Genomic DNA, 19,845 nt, shown 5'->3' with positions numbered 1-19,845 from the left:
AGAGGAGCCCTGAGAGGAATCGGGGCCCCCCCACCCCCGGGGAGAGGGGGAGAGAGAGAGAGAGCACCAGTGCCTGTGCTGCCTGGGAACTGCAGCACGGCCGGCCAGGAGTGGGGGATGCAGCACTGGAACCGGCCTCGGTGGGAGTTCTGGGCAGAGAGAGGTGAAGATTTTAACCCCTTTTTTGAATAGTGGGAACCTTACAAATACTGATCCCCCTGAATCTGAATGAGGGGAGAGAGGTGAAGCAGGAGGAAATGGGCAAGTGTGAGAAAAGTTGGTGCATGTGAGAGATGTCCAAAGAGCTGAGAAGAATCCTAGGCAGCCACTAGGGAGAGTGTATTTTCATGGGGGCACTGGCATTGTGCCAGCCTCAAACCATGACACCCAGTATATTCATCTTGACCAAAAAAAGGTACTTTTAAAGTACTGCCCCATCCTTACATAATCTGGGTTTGAAACTCCAGATAAACTGAAAGTTTTAGATTAGGAATGATTATCCTTCTTTCCTCATAGGACTATTTCCCAAATGTTGGACTGACACATTTCTCACTTAAACTTCTTACTATACCTGGAATTTACTGACTCTGGAAATACACCTGAATTATAATTTATTTACAACTGTGTAAAAATTGTCATTAAATCACTGCATTACAAACTCAGGAGCTTTCCTTCACCAATACTTGTACTTATTCTGTCCACTCTTAAAGAGGTTTCTCTAAAATGGGTCCTCCTGTGATGTTAAACCCACACAATCCTGCAAGAAAAGTCTTCTTTCAGCACAGCATTCAGTGACATCTATTTTTAAAATATTATATTGAAGTTAACTACAGCACTTACTATTGTCTTTAGCATGCAGAAACTTTCATGATGTACCACATCAAACAGACATAAGACAAAGGGAGGAAGGAACCAAAAGGGACAAAAGCACCTCAAGAAACCAGAACAAACTGTTTCTGAGGTATTTTCTATAGTCACAGAGACAATACAGACATCTTTTTTTCCACAGCTTAGTCTCACACCAGATCCATATTCATGTAACATAAAAAATGCATCTCAGACTGGAGGATGTGTCTTTGAAACACTAACTGGAGTGTGAAATGCATGTTCTAACCTTGAAAGGTTGGAAGGCACTAATGCTGGGGCAAAGCAAATATTATGTGATCTTCAGATGAAGCTGATGCCTGGCAAGTATTTATAAAGAGGGGGAAAAAAGTGGGGAATTTAGCACAAGAAACAAGCACCATGACTGAAATGAAACTAGATGTGTACATAAAAATGTCAAGACATCCACAGGTGCAAGCATGGGCTCTTTGTAACCCTGACACACCAGGCTGGGAAGAGCCTGTCATGGAATTTTCTGGCCAACAGTGGCAGATGCAGCAGCCCTTCAGCATACAAAAGTGCATTTCTATGACACGGACAGAGCTGAGTGTTTGGTATTCCAGAAAGTGCCCCTGGAAATTCTGGTTTGTTAAACATCATGGAGGCCTCGCCAGGAGTCTGGCAGGGGCCTGAGGGATTTTAAGTCCTCAAATGATTCAACTGGTTCTTCAGGACTAATTTGGGCACAGCACAGCTAACACAGAGCAAGAATTTAAAATATACTCCAAGAGTTGTGGCTGCATTGTATTTCCTTGTCTTCTTGCTCTGTCTGTTCTACAATAACATAAAGAGGAGACAACCTACATAACACCGATCAGACTCCGGATCCACGCAGTAAAGCAGCCCAAAAACTCCTGGAGCTAAGCTTGGCCTAAAGGTGGTAAAGCCACGTTTCAACTGCACTGCATCTGGTACAATAAAGCCTCCCAAAGCCCACCCGTGTCTCAAACCTCACATTCCCTTTTCCCTCCCTCTCTTCCTACAGTCAGCATTCCACTCTGCTGGTCCTTCCTACAGCACCACAGCTCTGCACTTGCTGCAGACAGCAAGGCAATTTATTATTCACCTGGCTGCTTTTTGGCAGTGCCTTCCAAAAGCTGGGAGCTGGGAATCAACACGCAGAACCCCCTGCCTGAGAGGGGGCCACAGCTAAGAGCTCTGCCTTGACAAAGGCACTCTCACATTTCTGCATCTCATGCAGAGCACAAATTAACTGATCCCTGCACAGCACCCAGACCTCGGGGCTGGGAGCAGCAGATGAAACCTCAAACAGGGGAGGCAGCTGCAATCCCACCCTGCCCAGCCTCGGTTCCTACAGCAAGGCACCTTCAGAGCCCTGGGCATGCTGAGCTCGAGGCCTTGCAGCCACACCAGGCTGGTCTAGAGCAGCTGCAGTGTGGGTGCCCCAGCCACCAGGCTCTGCTGCTCCTCCCTCCAGGGACAAGGCATTTGGGTCCCTCAAGCCATTTCAGGCTCCCTGCAGGACTGGGTGGGAGCTCTGTGCTGAAAACTCCCTGGCAGTGTTGCTAAAGACACTGGATCTGGATACAGCCTGTGGCAACAGTCAGACCCAGAAACACAAGTCTGCCAGCCGAGAAAAAAGCTGTTATTGAAAGTGAAGGAAACCTAATGGATGGCAGGTAATCGACCACAACAAAATTAGACTTGTAGGAAAGGAGAATCCAGAAGCCTTCATCAGGATGGAGCAGTATAAATAAAAATATAAAAATTAACCCAACCTGTAAGAGCTGCTTTTTTAATCTGAAGCACACCCAACATGAACACAGAAATAATAATGGGCAAAAAACGAAACCTTAGTATGGTCCAAAGGCCAAGTCACAGGTTGGACTAAATAACTTTACACAGGCTGCAAATAACAATTTCCAGGTTTGGGAAGGCTAAACCCTCTGAGATATGGCACAGCAGCATTACACCTGACACTTTTATGCAGTACACAGACAGTAACCCAACCTTTTGCTTATCAAAGTCTCCCTTGCAAAAGAAAATAAAGCCTGAAGTCAGCAGGGTTGAAGTTAAATAGTAACACTTTACAAGCTTCAGAAACACACATGCCCTTTCAACAAACAGCTTAATTAAGGCATGAAACATGGATGTGTTCTTGAAAACACTCTGGAGTGGGGAGATGAAATCTGGACCGTGCCACACAGCAGCATTCATGACATTTTGCTGTGGCATTTCTCACTCCTCTGCAGCCCTCCCTCTCCCGACGGAGGGAACCATTCTGCAGAATGCTAAACACTCTCCAAGCACACTGACCAGCCTGATCAACTGGGAGCACACAGGGAATGTTGGGATATTGTCCTAGGGAGGCAGAACCTGAGTATTTCACACTCTGAGCACATTTCCTACGCCCACCCCATCCACCCAAACAGTGATCTTACAAAACTTACACACCACCCTTTAGGGGCACAGGCCCAGACACACAGAAATCCACCTGTTCTGCAAGAAACTAACACTATGCTAACAAAAAGGCACTTCAAGGAGCACGAAGGCTTAATTTTAAATATTTCTAAAGGCTACACTGGCCACTAAGACACGTGGCTGCTGGCAATAACTCCTCCCTCAACTTTTCATCCCCACCCCTCCAAATACCACCGATTTTAAACAGAATCCCAACCACTAAAACAGAGCCATTTTGGAGAAACTCTGCCAGCAAGCTGGAATCATTCACAGTAATACCAAATTTTAAAAGGTGGTGTATATATATATATATATGTATATAACACTGTGGTGGTACCTCCCTAAAAATTAAAGAGATTAGGGTAAATACAGACTTTAGTATAATTTAAAAAAAAACCCACAAAAAAAACCCCACAAAAAACACAAACAAGCAAGCCAAACTCCGCTGAAACTGCAGTTATCTCACAGAACCCCAGCAGCATTAGGTGTGGAAGGGAGCTCAGGAGATGCCCTGCTCCAGCCCTCCTGCCCAGGCAAGGTCAGCGGCTGCAGCAGGTGACACAGGAATGCGTCCAGCTGGGTTTGGATGTGCCCAGAGAGGGAAACTCGGCGCCCTGCCGGGCAGCCGTGCCAGCGCCCTGCCGCCCTGAGCATAAAGAGGCTCTTCCTCCTGCTGAGGTGGCGCTTCTTGGGCTTTAGTTTAGCTCCTACCAAACGGAACGGGCGCTGCACCACAAAGAAGACCCTTCATCAAACAAAAGGGGTATGTATTTATCGTTTCTAGCTTAAGGACTTTTAGCAATGCCTCATTCCGGAGGCACACGGTGGCGTTAAGAGAGGCCCTCTGCACTAAGCACGGAGCCCAGCCAACGCTCGCTTTACATAAGCCCGCCCGCTGCCGCTGCAAACAGCCCGTGCGGGCTGCAGCTCCCTCAGCCCACTGTCCGCCCGGCCCCGAGCTCAGGCGGGCTGAGCTCCGCAGCTCCGGCCGCGTCACGGCCCGGCCCCGCTGCCCACGGGGCTCCTTCCGACGGGCCGGGCTCGGGGCCCCGCTCCGCTCCCTCCGGGCGCGGCCTGCGCCCACCCGGCCCCCGCTCACCTGATCGCCGGCGGTTCCCTCTCCGGACATGGCGCGCTCACGCCGGGCCGGGGCGCGGGGCCCCGAGCGGGTTAAAGCTCCCTACGGAGGCTCCTCCGGCCGCAGCCGCCGCGCCCGGGCAGCGGCAGCGAGAGAGCGGCAAAATGGCGGCGGCACCTCCGGCCCGGGGCGGGGGAGCGGGGCTGGCGGGAGGAACTGCGTCATCGCGGCGCGCGGGGGCGGCCGGAAGGGGCGGGGCGGCGCGCTGAGGGCGGGAGGGCGCGCTGAGGGGGCGCTTCCTCCTCACGCTCCTCTTCCTCTTCCCGCTCGCTTTTCCTGCCCTTTCCCTGTCCCTTCCTTCCCTTTCCGCGTCGTCGGGGCAGAGCTGGCTCCCCGGAGCCGCTCCCGCCCCACACGGAGCCGCGCTGCCCGGCCCGCTGGCCGGGAGCCGCTGTGGCCGCCCATGGCGCCCGCCCGAGGCACGCAGGGAGCCGGGGGAGGTCGCTGGCTTCCAGCGGCGCTTTGCCTTGGCTGCCAGCCGCAGAGCCGCCCCTTCCCCCTCACGGGAGCTCTCGCTAATCGAGGCACAGCAGGCAGCTCCCCCTAAAGCTGCTTAATTTTGCTTACAAAGTACCCACCAGCCAGAGAAAGGGGGTTTGAATCGGCCACTGCAGGGAAACTGCTATATGAAAAAAAAAAAAAAAAAAAGATCTGGGAGGATTTTTTCAGCTGGCGCGTACCAAGGTGTTTTAACTGCCCTCACAGCAGCAGTGTAAGTGTTGTTAAAATTGTGTAATACAGAAACACGCGAAGTAACTCGGTGTTAGCGCTGGGGTTTCCTTTCTGCCTCATCTTGCAGAAGTCGCTGTCTTAACCCACAGGAATGTGTGGCAGTGGGACATTTAAAGGCAAACACGATCTGCAGCCTTCTGAAGCTTCAGCTGGGAAAGGAGAGGGAGCAGAGAGTGGAGAGCTGCTTGACTAGCTGTGCAGTAACTGCTCAGAATTCAGGTTCTTCAGAAGTGAAACACAAACGTGTCTCGGCTGACAAGCTGTCCTGGCCTTGGAGAACAGGGACTTTGTGGCAGGAGCCCAATGTGTTGAAAATATTTGAGAAATAAATGCAACTCCTATTCAAAACCCCAAGTCGTTCTTGCAATGTTTTTCCCACTTCCTGTACAGGGACTAATTCCTTCAAAGTAATTGCTCGAGGCATTGCTGGTGAAACCTCTGAGCGGACAATGTTTGTGTTATTGCAGGGCTGCAGAGTGCCGACTCTGCGGACAATGTTTGTGTTATTGCAGGGCTGCAGAGCGCCGGCTCTGCGCTCTCAGTTTCTCATGTTTCCTGTTGTTGGGAATGCCAGGGCTGCCGGGATCACGGGCTGTGCCTCGGCCCCGGGTGGTTTGTGGGGTTTGAGGGCGCTGCTGGTGCCTGCTGTGCTCTGCTGATTGCCCAGCTCACTCCCCGACGTGAAAAACGCCGGCCACTTGGTTTTGAAATTTTAAACGTTTAATAGTAATAAAATTGTTATAAAAAAAATAGTGACATAACTAGAGTAATAAAATTTGAACAGTTGAGATTAGGACAATATGAGACAATAAAGACAAAGAGATACGGACGTCCGAGTACCTTTGTCTGGGCAAAGGACCCCCGTTAACAGAGGATTAACCCTTTAAAACAATCGCCTGTTGCATATTCACACATCTCACACATGATGCATAAATGCCATTCAAATGCAGGATTCTGTCTGGTCACTGTCAGCTTCTTCCTCTGAATCCTCATGCCGTCTTCCAGTCTGAGCGAGGTGGGAAGAAGTTAGTTTTCTGCTGATAAGGGAGCAATAAATTCCCTTTCTCTGAAAGATTCAGGTGTCCTGTGGCTGCTATCTGGTGTGAGTCCTTTCTTAAACAAATATCTTGCATAGTTTCTATTTTAACATTATGTTATAACCTAAAACTATATTTAGTACACTACTTAAGAAAATTAATATAGCATAACTTTCTAACATAACACATACAATATTCATTTTAATACTTGTGAAAAGCCAATCATAAAATACACATTTTTCACACCGATGTGGAACTCGATGGATTTAACAAGGGAACCCTGTGGGCTGTGCTGCTCTGGGAGGGGATGGGGCAGAAACCAAAGATTGAGGCTGCTCAGGAGGTAAAGGCTGCTGGACCTACAGGTCAGGGGGGCTTGGAACTGGAACAAAATGAGAACCTAAAGGGATGTTGAACCCTAAAGGCTTCCAGGCCAGGATCTTGGTGAACTGTAAGCAAAACAAATTCGAAAGGAAGCTGCTCTCAGGGAGCTGGGGCAGTGTTGTCAAACAGACCTGACATGCCTGGCTCCCAAGGCATTTTAGCAGCTTATTTTTAATGCTAGCTATGAAATCACGGGGTTTGTGCAACTACAACCACTACAAATGTTGTTTGCAACCTCATTCTCAGCAGGATTCAATCACAGATGTAATTATGTTGATTGTGTCTGCTCAGTGTTGAAGCCCTCAGATTTGAGCTGCCCTATTAATTTCTGTGTCAGGGCCGAGTCTCAGCAGAGTGCAGAGGATGCTGAAGATTGTGTCACCAGTGTCACCACACTTGTTGGAGGCTGTGGGCTGTCTGCCCTCCTCTGAGGTGGATTTCAGACACAGGGTGAAGGGGAGGACCTGAGAACTGAGACCCCCTCCTGCTCTTGGCCAGGCCATGGCGGGGCCTGGGGTTTGCTCAGCTGAGACTTCTGCAGTGCCTGGGTGTCGCTGTGACATTTTATGAAAATCCTTTGCTAGGACTCTTCTCCCATTCTGGCTGAGAAGCCTCGGAAAATAAATGTAAACAATAATCTGATGGCTGAGGAATGTGGTCTGGACATTGTTTACCAACAGGTGCATCTTTCACTGGTGCATGTGAGTTGTTTCTAATTAATGACCAATCAAAGATGTAGCTGTGTTGGACTCTGAGCGTCAAAAGATTTTGTTATTCATTCCATTCCTTTCCAGCTCTCTGATGGATCCTTTCTCTCTATTCTTTTTAGTATAGTTTTAGTGTAGCATTTTAATATAATATAATATCATAATATAATAAACCAGCCTTCTGAAACATGGAGTCGAGATTCTCCTCTCTTCACTCGTCCTGGCACCCTCCAACACCACCATACCTGGGTGCCCTACAGAATCCATAATCACCCCTTTGGTATTTCTAAATTGAAAACTGTGGGGATTCTGTGAACTAAAAAGGAGAAAGCAGCCTAAATGGACATTCTCATAGGTCATCATTAAGAATGAAACTCATCCTTTCTGCCAGACTGGTGTTGCTCCCCGTTTGACCTCCAGTGAGCTGTGTCTCACTCATCAGGTGCACCAGTGTCACACTTGAGGGAGGAGGCAAAACCCAAACAGGCTTTGCTGGGTTTGTTTTCTTGGGCTCTGCACTGGTACTCCTGGGGTTTGCAGTCAAGAGGGAAGGAAGCATTTGGGTGGTGAGCAGGAAAAGGCAGCAACAGGATTGAAAAGAGTTTAGAAATTTAGTGTATAAGCAGAAAACAAAGCTGAATGGCCCAGTGAACAGCTAGGGCGATCAGTAAAAAATAATTACAGCAGATTACATAGTTACAGTAATATATTTTAATAGTGTAATAAGATGTTAAAATTTGGGGTTGAATTCCAGCCTCCTCAACATCAATTAATTTGCTTGAATTGCCTATCACCTAATGCTGTTTATTACAGTATTGCCTCATTTATTTTTTGTAAGCAGCTTTTTCAGTTTTCTAAGAAAAGTATAAATAATCATCATGTCAACTAAATCCTCTTCTGTTTTCAATGCAGAATTCTTTCCCAGTGCAAGTGGTTGTTGCCTTTCCATAGCACTTCTTGCTGTTGTGGATCATTGTGTATTCATCAATGTTTATTTATGAATTGTGGATTCTTTGGAAAATTTACCACAATGAAATGAAATCTGAAGCTGGATTTGTGTGCATCTCTCTCTCTCTGGTCAAAGTTGGATTTTAAGGATGAAACCCTAAGCAGTGAACATAGTGCAGTAAATTGTTTAAGCCAACAACTGGGCATCCTCAGGGGCAGGGTTGCACTGCTTTTTCCCCTTGAGATTTGTGGTCAGATATTTATGGATGTACCCTTTACAGTGTACATACAGTTGGTCTAACGTGTCCCAAATGCTTTGGGTTGTCTGGGGGCAGATCAGCTCCCCAGCATGGCACAGTCAGCCCTGCATGTCCAGCAGCCATTCCTCTGGCATTCCTGCCTGTCCGCTGCCAGGCTGCAGCCGTGTCCAAGGCTCTGAAAATCATAGAGAGTCTGATACCCAGCAGCTCTGCCCGGGCCAGATTTCTAGGCAGGAAAAGAGTAGAAATCTAGAAAACCTCAAATTACACAACAAAGTTTAAAAAAACAACACACAAAACACCTTGAACCAAAACAAAAAAAAACCCCAAAAAACCAAAAACCAAACCAAAACAAAAAAAACCCCAAAAAACCCCCAAAACAAACAAAAAAAAAAACCCCCCCCACCAAGCCAATAGCAACAACAACAACAAAAGAAAACCAGCTGAAAAATGCTATTTTGGATGAAAGTGGAGTCCAAATGAAGCCTTGCAGCTGGAGGGAGAGAGATGAGGTAATGTATACAAACAGCAGCGCAGTTCACTGATTGCAGTGTTCTTGAATTTTTTTGAGTGTTTGTAAATCAAGTATTTTTAACATGCTCCTAACGACATCCAGCATGTCCACGTGTGTTCTGGCTCACCCGGGAGGTGGCAGGCAAACCCCTGTAATCCAGACCTAAACCGCCCTGAGTGATGTCCACTCTTTCAGTGAGTCCTGCTGTCGAGTCACAGCTTGCAAAGATGAATTATTTTAAAAGTAATTTACCTTATTTGAGGAAAAAGTCACGCACATTTTGGGTGTAAGGGTTTTAGCAGTTAATAAGAAGGGCAGAAAGTAGGAGCATATGGAAGGAAAATAGAGTCATCAAGGGGTGATTGGAAATCAAAGAGGGAACTTGCCAGTAGGCAGCATGGAGATCCTCAACAAATAAAAGGGAGAACAAAATGAGGTGGGGCAGAACGTACTTACTTGTAATTGGTTTTATGCTTTTGCATACCAGTATTTAGCCTCAGGTGTTTTCTAGTGTATGCTTGCCTACTCTGGTTGCAAATACACAGACAAAGCCCTGTAAAAAACATAGTGGTGATTGCAGTTATTTCTCACTTAAAGCCAGTGATACAAAATTTAGTGTTCATTGTGATTAGTGGATATAGTACTGTAGTGCTTCCACAAATGCTTGTGATTAACAATAAATAATTGACTATCTGAGCATAATGTTGCTTCAAATGCCTTCTACTTAGCTGAATAATCTAATCATCATATGATGATGTGTAAGAGTGAGTTTAGAAGACATAACATGCTGTTCATTTTCATAATGTACTGGAGAATATGAGCACAGAACATCACAGGTTTCCACCTCAGGGTGTTTTGGGCAGAACTCTTGTTCTCTTAAACACAAGTTGTCCGCAGCTAGGAAGCTCACCCTGCCCACATAAATCCTACCTGTGCAAGCACAGTGTTTGTGCAGCCTGGAGAAACAGGAAAGGTGGGACTGGCCACCCGGCCCACCTGTAATGGGGGTGGGGAGGTTGCTATGCAACTTTAGTATTTGATGTTTTGCTTGAAAGCTCAGCTCCAGGAAACAAGGGTTTACATAAGAATCAATCTTTCTTGCTTCTAAGTTTGTTTCCTTCTATTATGCAACAAAGCTTGTTTGTGTGATTCAAGTACATCGTAAGCTCTCAGAAGCCTAGAAGCAATGTGAAAGAAACCAAAGTTTGGGATTGTTTCAATCTCCTTATTTTAGGCAAACTTGATAATCCCGGGAGTGCCAATATAAGGGAATAGTAACCACCTGCTCCTCCTGCATTCATGGTGTACAGCTTCATCCACAAGATACCCCTTGCTTCAGTTCACTTCAAAACCCATGGTGACTGTGCTGCGTGTCCCACCTTAAGCTACTTTTCTGTCTCTAATGAGGCCATTGTTGTTCTCAAAGCTAATTTTGAAGAAATGACTGATGTTCCTGACCTCTGTGTGAATCTCCTGCACTGCTGATGTCACCTCTTCCAGACCTGCACGTGAAATCCCATCCCCCTGTGTGAATTTACCTTGACAGATTGCATGCACTTTGAATTAGGGACTGTGTTTTCATATTTATCTCTAAAGCATCTGGGTGCCATGGTGATCATACCAGGCAAGCAGACAGATACACTTGTGCTCGATGGTGACTGCAGTGAGGGGGTCCTTTCCTGTAGGGAGCTGGGATTCATGTCAACAGAGCTGTCTTCTGTAGTTAAACCAGTGATTCCAAGTTTTCTTGTGTGCCATTTTTTAGTAAGTTAATAAGAACACAAAGCTAAGGAGGTGCTTTTATGTTCTCTTTATTAGCTGAGTTTATACAGCATTTGAACCTGTAATGATACCACTGCAGCCCAATCACCACATGCCATAGTAGAATTTGCTTTGTTGTTGTATTTCTGAAATAGTATAACACTGCACCTTGAAATCTCATTTAAGAGAAATGTCTCAGCCTAAATATGAGGAAAAAGCACCCTTCAGGTCAACAGTCTGAAAAGTATTGCCTCTTCCAGGCAGCTCTAATTATGTATTGATTGTACTTAAACCTTGCATTACAGTTCATTTCATGTTACATGCGTGCATTTGTTATTTTTTCCTTGTGTTGTTTTGACAGTTTTTAAATAATAATACATGGGTTAGTGTTTACTCTGGAAAAGCCATTTCATTTTATTAGCATACAGAGGGCAATGAGGCAGAAAAGGGAATGTAATGCTTACATATTAGTTAGTACTTGTTCCAAGTAGCATCTTTCCAAAGACTGGGGACAATTCCTGGGGAAATGACTCAAAATGCAATGATCCTGCAGTGATTTAACACAAAAAATGAGGTGCCTTGGATTTTTATTATATTTGTTTGCTCCTTGACCAGAAGTGATTTATCTTTCTTTCTCATCATTCAGGCTTTCTGTTGTCACTCTCATTGCAGTCGTTTGTCTTGGTTTTGTTCCTTGGAGCAAAGAACCAGAGCTGCTGTATATCAGAAGTATACATCCATTATATGAAAAACAGATTTTCAATGTAAATTTGGTTGAAAATGAATGAATCCCACAACTTTTTTTTTTTCATTTTCCCTTTCCCCCCCTGTAATTCGTTAGAAACCATGAGCACAGAAGGACGTGTATATCCCAGCACAGTCTGGAAGTGCCATCCACTCAGACATGGCAGTGGGTTTGGGAACACTGTCAACACTAATGACCTTGTAAATCCAGGCACCCATCGCAAGAACTGCAGCTCTCCCTGCTGCAAACATATTGCCGGGAGATTTGGAACAATTAAGCAGCAATTGTTCTCCCAGAATGGGAGCAGCAAGGCTCTGGGCTGTAGTTTGGATGCTGAAAGGACCAGGGCACTTTCTCCCAAGGCCCATGCGGCATGGAGAGCTCTGGAGCCGCTGTGGCTCCGGCTCCAGATGTGCTCCAGATGTGCGCAGCAGGTCTCGAATTAGGGAGAACAGTCTCCGTTTCTAGCTTTGCTACTGTTAAGAAATTATTTTTGGGGGACTCCTTTAGTTCGTGATCCCCGAGATGAATAAAGAAGTTATTCCTTAATTTCTTGAGGGCGCAGTCAGGAAGTAACCGTGTGCTGCTGTCCTGTGTGAGCAGGAATTCTTGGAATACAGGGCCGGGCTGCGGTTTGGGAGTGTGCTGGTGAGATGGGGGCCGTGGCAGCAGCATGGAAAGCAGCACCAGTGGTGTGGTGTTACTGGGGGATGGCCGAGTGTGGTGAAAAACAGGGCCAACTTACTCCTTGGTTCAGATGAAGAAGACAATGTTAAGGCAGTATGATAAGTGAGCTGATGACTGTGGGCATGTGATAGACTGGAGGATGGCACCTTTGCAACCATTCAATATCTATACATAAAAACATACAACAATTACAAAAAAACATGACCAAACTCAAAATTAAAAAAAAATCATAATTAAATAATCTGTTTAGTTAAGTAAACCTTACAACATTATAGAAAAACTTTTGAAATAAACCATAATTATCATAATATTTATACTTCATCTACTTCAAGTTGCAAGTTACTCCTTGGTTCAGATGAAGAAGACAATGTTAAGGCAGTATGATAAGTGAGCTGATGACTGTGGGCATGTGATAGACTGGAGGATGGCACCTTTCCAACCATTCAATATCTATACATAAAAACATACAACAATTACAAAAAAAATATGACCAAACTCAAAAAAAAATCTGTTTATTTAACTAAACCTTTCACCATTATAGAAAAACTTTTAGAAATAAACCATAATTATAATAATATTTATACTTCATCTACTTCAAGTTGCAAGTTAGTCCTTGGTTCAGATAACGAATACAATGTTAAGGCAGTATGATAAGTGAGCTGGTGACTGTGCCTGTGTGACAGACTGGAGGATGGCACTGCCATAGCATCTTGTGAGTTATTTGCTCATCCAAGGACGTAACTGTGTTTGGAAAAGGAAAGCCAGCAGGTTGGGCTGGCTGTGTGCAGTACTTCCAGGACTGAGTGCACTGTGCGTGTTATCTAGCTCCATGTGCTTTTCTCCACCCCTATCTCTGTCCTCTCGCTGCCTTTTGTTTCAGCCTTTGCTGTGTGACTCATCTTCATAATACGCATTTGCTACAATTATCTGCTGGGTTTCATAATGAATCCCACTCCTTCCTTTTGCCGCTCTTCTTTCCAGGCTTGCTTTGAGAATTCATGCTTATAAATTCACGAATTTGTTGGTTTTGGTTATTTTTTCCCCCCGTTCTTCTTACAGGAGGTACCACTTACCAGTGTTAAAGAACCACGCCTAAACTATGTGCTAAATCATGACATCTCTTTTATTTTCAGACCAAATTCAAGGCTGTAAGGAAAAGCACTGGTGTATGCACCAGAAAAGGGAGCACACTGTGAGGAATGTTAATACCAAGCAATAATGAAGAAAAATGCCACTGTTTAAAATACAGTGGTAAATGACCCTTATGATACATTTCAAACCCTTATCTGCTCACATTTTCAAAGGCTTCAGAAGAATACTGTGGATTAAAAACTGTTAATGATTGCTTTATCCCTCTCTTTTGTACTTAAAAGCAGGAGCAGCTGTCACCAGCACTGACACAGAGCCACTGCTATCTGAAAGAATTAACTGCTTAGATTAAATACATTTAAAGTGTCTCTACAGCTTTTTAAAACGCCTATGTCTATGTGCTTATATTAAATTGAGTCAACAGTTTCTCTTTCCCAGCTGAATTTCATTTCATCTGAGTTTTGCCTTTAACTCCTCTTAAAAAGGAGGACACCCAGTACACGATGGTAACAGCACAGACAAAGGTATACAGAGATTTATAAATAAACCCCAATCATAAGGTGTCTGTCTTGAAAGGCAATTTCAGTCCTGCATCTGGAAGTTCTGCTTTTTTTTTTTTTTCCTAAATAAATTTAAAATATTTTGTATTATTGAAATACATTTTAGCTAAAAATGGCCTTAGGAGCTTTTTTTTTTTTTTGTGCTCTTGCATTGTATATTCAGGGCATTGCTTATACATTTTTCTCATATCTTGTGTGCTTGACATAGGGTTCTAGAACATGAACGGAATTGTTACCAAAAGTAGGCCAAAAACTACATTTAGGGTGATAGAGTGTGTTGTCTGAGAGCCATCTGACAGAGCTTTCTGGTAGCATTGCCATCTATTTCAGTAAAACATCCCAGTGAGACAGAACGGCAAATGACTGAGAAATTCCAGCAATGAAAGAAAGGGGAATGAAAAACAAGCAACTATCTTGACAGAAACTAATTTATCTTTTATTTTTGTGAATTCAGAAATAATATTATTCCTAATGATTATCTGAATATCTAAGATTCAATTAAATTAATTTGTTTTGTATTTTAGAAATATTTTGAATAAATACAGTTTCCCATTGTAAGCTGAGAATAAAAGGGTAAGTGAATACTTTAGGCACTTGTAAAATGACAAAATTCAGATAAACCTTTGTGTTACTATTTTATTAGAGTATCAAAATGTGTAAGAATTAAACCTGACATAGACTAAAACAGATACCCAGAACTTGGGTGGGATAGAGTAAGAGAAGTGTAGTAGCCCTTTGCTTTCTCTTCAGCCAATTTTGTAAATAAAAAATTGTAAGATACAGAGTTAAAATCTTCAGTGTGCCAAAACCTGTATAATTTATCTCCTTCAAATCCTCGGCACCCTTGAATCAGTACTGACATTTACTGTCAAGTTCATCTCCAAGGAGTAATGAATGCTTAATATTGGAGTGCATTTTGAAAAATACTATGACAATAAACAAAAAAACAGACTGGCTTCACCATTACTAAAGGAAGAACAAGTCCAAACATGCCATCTGAAGAGTTTGTACTTCCCACACGGCTGTCTTGGATCTTTATTTCTTCTCTTTAGATTGTCCTTGTCTTTGGATTAAATTCTGATCCTAGAGAAGGTAGTTGTGAAGCTCACAAAGATCCTATTATCTTACTCTAAGGAATCATCACTTGCTGGAATTTGCAAAGCTTCAGCTCAAAATGGGGTTGCAGCATGTTTGAGGTGGCCATCTCTTTTCCAAGTGCAGTGCTGTTTTCTGCACATCAGCTGTGTCAGATCCTGTAGGCTGTTGCATTTGTCCCCTAATTGCAAGAATAATGTCTTGTCCCTAGCAATTACTATAAAAATGTGAAAAGGTGCTGTAGTTCCAGAGCAAATTGTTTCCTTGACACCTATTGACCCTTCAAATCCTTTTAGGAACTGGCTGTCTTTGGATAAAAAAAAAAAAAAAATCACAAAATCCTTATTGAATTTGCTCTCTGGCCTCTATCTTTACTCTCTGCTTGTTTCCTGGCCAGAAAAGCAAAAAGGTATTTTAAAAAAGGCATTAAAAAGAGGGGAGTTCAGTCCAGACTGGTCTGGCAGCCCTAGGCTGTTTGAGTAGGGGAAAAGTAAACAGCTTTTATAAGAAAGATTGCAATTGCACAGAGTAAAAAGGTAAACCCAGAAGAAGACATGTTGTTTATTTGCTCACCTCTTAAACTTTCCACATACCAGCTTTTGAGAATCCTGTCACATCCAGCTCTGCCATTCATAAAGCATCTGTCCTGCTTTTTTCATTGCTGTTTCTGCTACCAATGGTAGCAGCTCATCAGCTCTATAGGCTAGCTCCCCTGCAAAGGCAGCACGTGAAATCCAGAACAGGCTTTGGGTACTGTAAAACATCACTAACCTAGTGGGTGCTGAGCTGGAATGTTTTCCTGACAGGATCCAGGATCTTCCCTATTCCATCTCAAGGCTAACACTGTTTTGTTGGTTTTTTCCCCCTTTTGTTTAATTTTTTTTATTCTTTTTTCTTACAGAATATTTGACTTAATAAATTGCATTCAGACAGGGTTAAAAAAAAAAGGTAGAAGACATTTAAGAAAAGACTGCAAACCCAAAATTTTGGTCATTTCTCTGGAATAATTTGTGCCAGTAACTGTGTCACATCACTCTGCACAGCCCTGGGATTTGTACATGTGTCACGGGTGACACAGTCTGCTTCATATTCTCTTTGAAAATGGGAAGGTAAGGAGTAACCAGGCTCCTCCCAGACACTGCTGAAGTAGCTTTAGGACTGCAGAGTACGTGCTATGGTACTCATGAAGTTGTGCCCTGGTTTATTCAAGTGTCCCAGTGTAGGAGTTGTTACTGGGGCAACACAGGGACTACTGTGCAGCTCCTGTGAAAACAAGTCACTGGGGCGTGTCAGGCATCTACATGTACATGCACAGGGCTCTGCATTAACATTTGCCTTATTTTTTTTTTTTTTTCAAGTTAAGCAACTAAGAAAAGCAAATGAGGATGGAAATAGTAATTTAAACAGAATACTTGAAGGATATTTCAATATCTCCATTTATGTTATTTTCTGTGTTCAGCTTTGGGTAGGAAAGAACAGAAGTGCTGCTTGTTAGCTGACCTCAGTCTTCGTGAGACAGATGGGTGGGTGGCTTTACCAAATGGCAGTTGTCTTCTCTGTCGAGTCTGATGCTGAAGGCTGAGCAGAATCACTCCAGGTTGGACTGGGAAGAGTAATTTCTCCATTTGATGAGGAGAACTAACTTTCTCTGGGGGGTGTTTTGTCCATCGTGGCCACACGAAGGTGCGGAGTGGCCCAGTGAATGATGTGACTGTGTTGTTCTAAACAAGCATGGCTGTGGTGGTTGGAGTGCTGTGCTGCAGCCACAGCTTTTCCATTTGGCTGGAAATAGAAGGGGAGCAGGAACCTGTCCACTTAGCCCCAGATGGAAGAACAGACCCTAGAGCCAGGCAGCAGACACGGTTCTCTCACATTAACTCACAAGTTGCATATAGTCATTTGCCTAGCCTTTTTGGCCTTTTGTGTCTGCAGAGCAGATGTTAATGCACCTGAAAATAGCAAGTCTGAAAACTTATTTATTCATCCTTGTTTCCTATTTGAAAGTTTGTGTGTATATGTATATAGGTATGTATAAAAGTATGTATACAAATATGTGTGATAGGTCCTTTCATGGTAATCCCTGACCTGTTCATTTGCATCATGCCTAGCTGGCCCCCAGGGATCTGCTCCATTCTCCAGAGCCCATCCATCATGGAAACATCCATGCTGCTTTTGCTGCCAGGGGGAGCACAGACTGCAGTTGCAATTACAAGGCACTGACAGGCTTCCTGCATGTGCCATCCCTTGAAATAAAACCCCTGTTTATTCCCGTCCTCCCCCAAAGCAGAATGTGTGCAGATACTGTTCTGTGGTGGCCCTTTGAAAGTCCTCTTGAAAAATCTTTGTCCAAGTATGAAAGGCAGGCAAGCCTTGCAAGTAGTTGTCTAATACAGGTGTACCTCCAGATGGGTTTCTACTCAAATCCTGCATTCTAGGGCATTTTTTTTGTAATTGTTAAATGTCCTGATAAGGGGAATCTCAGACAGGAAGTGTGAGATCTTCACGTAGTGGTGCTTGTTGGGTTAGCTAATTTCAAAATTGCTTGTTTTGGCAAACTGCTCCATGTTGCTTAACTCCTGTTCCACAGGTGCCACCAACAGATCCCAGACATGAAAGGTTCCTTTGAAATGCACCCAGGGTTTTGTTGGGAGGATTTAGAGGAGTTTTGGAGTAGCTCAGTTTGTGGTGATGAAGTATAAGGGCATCTCTGAATTTAAGACTGGCTTGACAGACCTGGGAGGAAGCATGTTTTAGTGGGTGCTTTGAGTGGTGTAAATACCTGTTGGGAAAGGCCCATCCCAGGTTACTTTTCCACCTGCTGCTGGGTTTCCTTGCCAGTTTAGTCAGGCAATTCATTTCAGACTGTAGCCAGATGATAAGATGGCATATAAGCACTGTGATTGCAAAATCATGATTATTTTTTTTAAAAAAGGGGGTGAAGTGCTAGAAAGTGGAGAAATCACTCTGAAGACTGAACTACTGATGGTCTTAAGACTAATTAGGCTGAAAATTACTTTCATGTATGCTTAAAATAGTGAGACCAGAAGAGTGTCAGGATACTGACACACGTTGGCAGCATCCATGTGTTTGGAAAGGTTATGCAGAAACAAAATGTACTCTGCTCAGGGGAAAAGGAGTACAAATTAGGGCCTTATCTTAGTGGGGTGTCCAAGACAAGTCTCTGCATCTCCTGAATTTTTCTGCATGGGTTGCCACATCCATTGATGTCTATGCACAGGTTTTATTGTACCAGCATGGAGGTACTGGGGAAAGATTAGCTCTCAAAAGCAAGTTTTAAAATAATTGCTTTAGAGCAATTTTGAAAGATGTTTTTTCTTTTATTCAGCCATGAAATGGAAGTGTCCTGCTGATGGCTCCAGCATATTTTTAATTGAATAATTAGCATGGATAATAGGCATTCAACAGCGTTTTTGTTGATAATCACTGGATTTACTAATCTCCCAGAAGGTGGGATGATTCAGAATCTTTTAATGCCCCAAAATAGAAGATAATTAAAACCCTACACACACAACTTGAAATAGAAATGAGTACAAGTGGTGAAGAGAAATTAGAAAATGAGCTTGAGGGAAAAGGATGGTGGTGGTGGGGATAAGAGTCCAAAGTACTAAGAATAGTCAGGATAGTTATGAATTGACACATTTAGTACTTGGAGTTTTCCTTGCTGTGCCACACTTTGCTGTCAGCAAGCCTGGGTATGGTGGGGCTCAGCGGGGACTCAGTGTTCACAGGAGTGGGTGTTTGTCTGGGTTTGAACAGACAGATGTCTGCTAAGCAATGCAGGAGCCTCCCTTGAAATGGAAAATGTAAACCCCCTCCCTCCAAATTATTATAATTTTCAAATTAAGGGGCTCTCAGGCAAAGATATGGGAATAGGAATAGCAGTTTTTACTAGGAAAACTAAAAAGAAATACAAATGCAATAGTACAAAAAGAAGCAAACCACTGCCAGAGTGAGAGCAGGAGCTGAGCCCTGTGGGTCAGGGTGGTGGCACAGTCCCATCCCATGGGGGCTCAGCCCTCCTGCAGTGCCAGCTGTGCTTCTGCTGGAGCAGGGATCCTGCACAAAGGGGGACTTTTCCTCTGGAGCTCCAGGGCTGCTGGAGATGGGCCTGCTCTTCCTCTGGGAATGCAGGGCAGGAGAAAGCTGCTCCTCTGGCAATGCAGTGGGCAAAGGCTGCTGTGCTGTTCCAGGCTCAGATTGGATCCAGGTAGGAATGCTTGGCTCCTGCCCTGGGCGGAGCATCTCCCCATGGGATGCTGGAATTTGATCAGCCCTGCAGGGACACTCCCTGGCCATGGACAGCAGAGATCTCCTGGAGGGAGGATTGGCTGTGGGAGAGATAAAGAGAAAACTGCCCCATGGACAGAGAGAACTGCCCAGCTCTGACAGAGGGGGACAGAACACACACCCCCAGCCTAAGACAGTGTTGCACCAGTCAGCTGCTGAAAATTGCACGTGCAGTAATCTCTGGTGAGCTGGCCACACCAGCCTAAGACAGTGTTGCACCAGTCAGCTGCTGAAAATTGCACGTGCAGTGAGCTGGCCACGGAGAGAGGAAGCTGCAAGGGTTTTGTAGGGAGGGTTAGCTCATCTCATCACTGATATGTCATTCCCAAAGAAAGTCCAGTGAGGAAGTGCCCACCCTGGCTGGACTGCCTCGTGCCTCTGTGGGTGGGGATAGGAGCTGGAGCCTCAGAGGTGCAGGGTGAACGTGCAGAGTGGCAGGTTTAGATTAAGCTTTGGTGTGCACAGTTTAGGTGAAGAGTTTAAGCTTTGGTGTGCACAGTTTAGGTGGAGTTTTGGTGTCCACAGTTTAGGTTAAGCTTTGGTGCCCACAGTTTAGGTTAAGTTTTGGTGCCCA

General features: G+C 44.5%; 1 protein-coding gene and 1 long non-coding RNA gene across 5 annotated transcripts in view; one reads left to right on the top strand and one right to left on the bottom strand.

Annotated features, from left to right (window-relative positions):
* CSTF3 (cleavage stimulation factor subunit 3) overlaps positions 1–4,612 on the bottom strand; it is a 48,664-nt gene extending 44,052 nt beyond the window's left edge. For all 3 annotated transcript variants that reach the window (XM_039724933.1, XM_039724935.1, XM_039724934.1), the window contains exon 1: positions 4,406–4,612. In XM_039724933.1, coding sequence (XP_039580867.1) covers positions 4,406–4,435 — 30 coding nt within the window. In that variant the 5' untranslated portion in view covers positions 4,436–4,612. The remainder of the gene's footprint in view (positions 1–4,405) is intronic.
* LOC120509828 lies at positions 389–5,530 on the top strand. 2 transcript variants are annotated; one of them, XR_005629351.1, is made up of 2 exons: positions 389–4,069; positions 5,244–5,530. It is a non-coding gene; the product is annotated as an uncharacterized LOC120509828 (long non-coding RNA). The 2 variants fall into 2 exon arrangements; XR_005629352.1 differs by having other exon boundaries at positions 3,690–4,069; positions 5,266–5,530.
* The last annotated feature ends 14,315 nt before the right edge of the window (positions 5,531–19,845 follow it).

The sequence above is a fragment of the Passer montanus genome, unplaced genomic scaffold (assembly GCF_014805655.1).
Source record: "Passer montanus isolate IOZ18808 unplaced genomic scaffold, ASM1480565v1 scaffold54, whole genome shotgun sequence".
Classification (NCBI taxonomy): domain Eukaryota; kingdom Metazoa; phylum Chordata; class Aves; order Passeriformes; family Passeridae; genus Passer; species Passer montanus.
The sequence above is the reverse complement of the archived record's forward strand: the minus strand, read 5'-3'. Positions and strand labels throughout refer to the sequence as shown.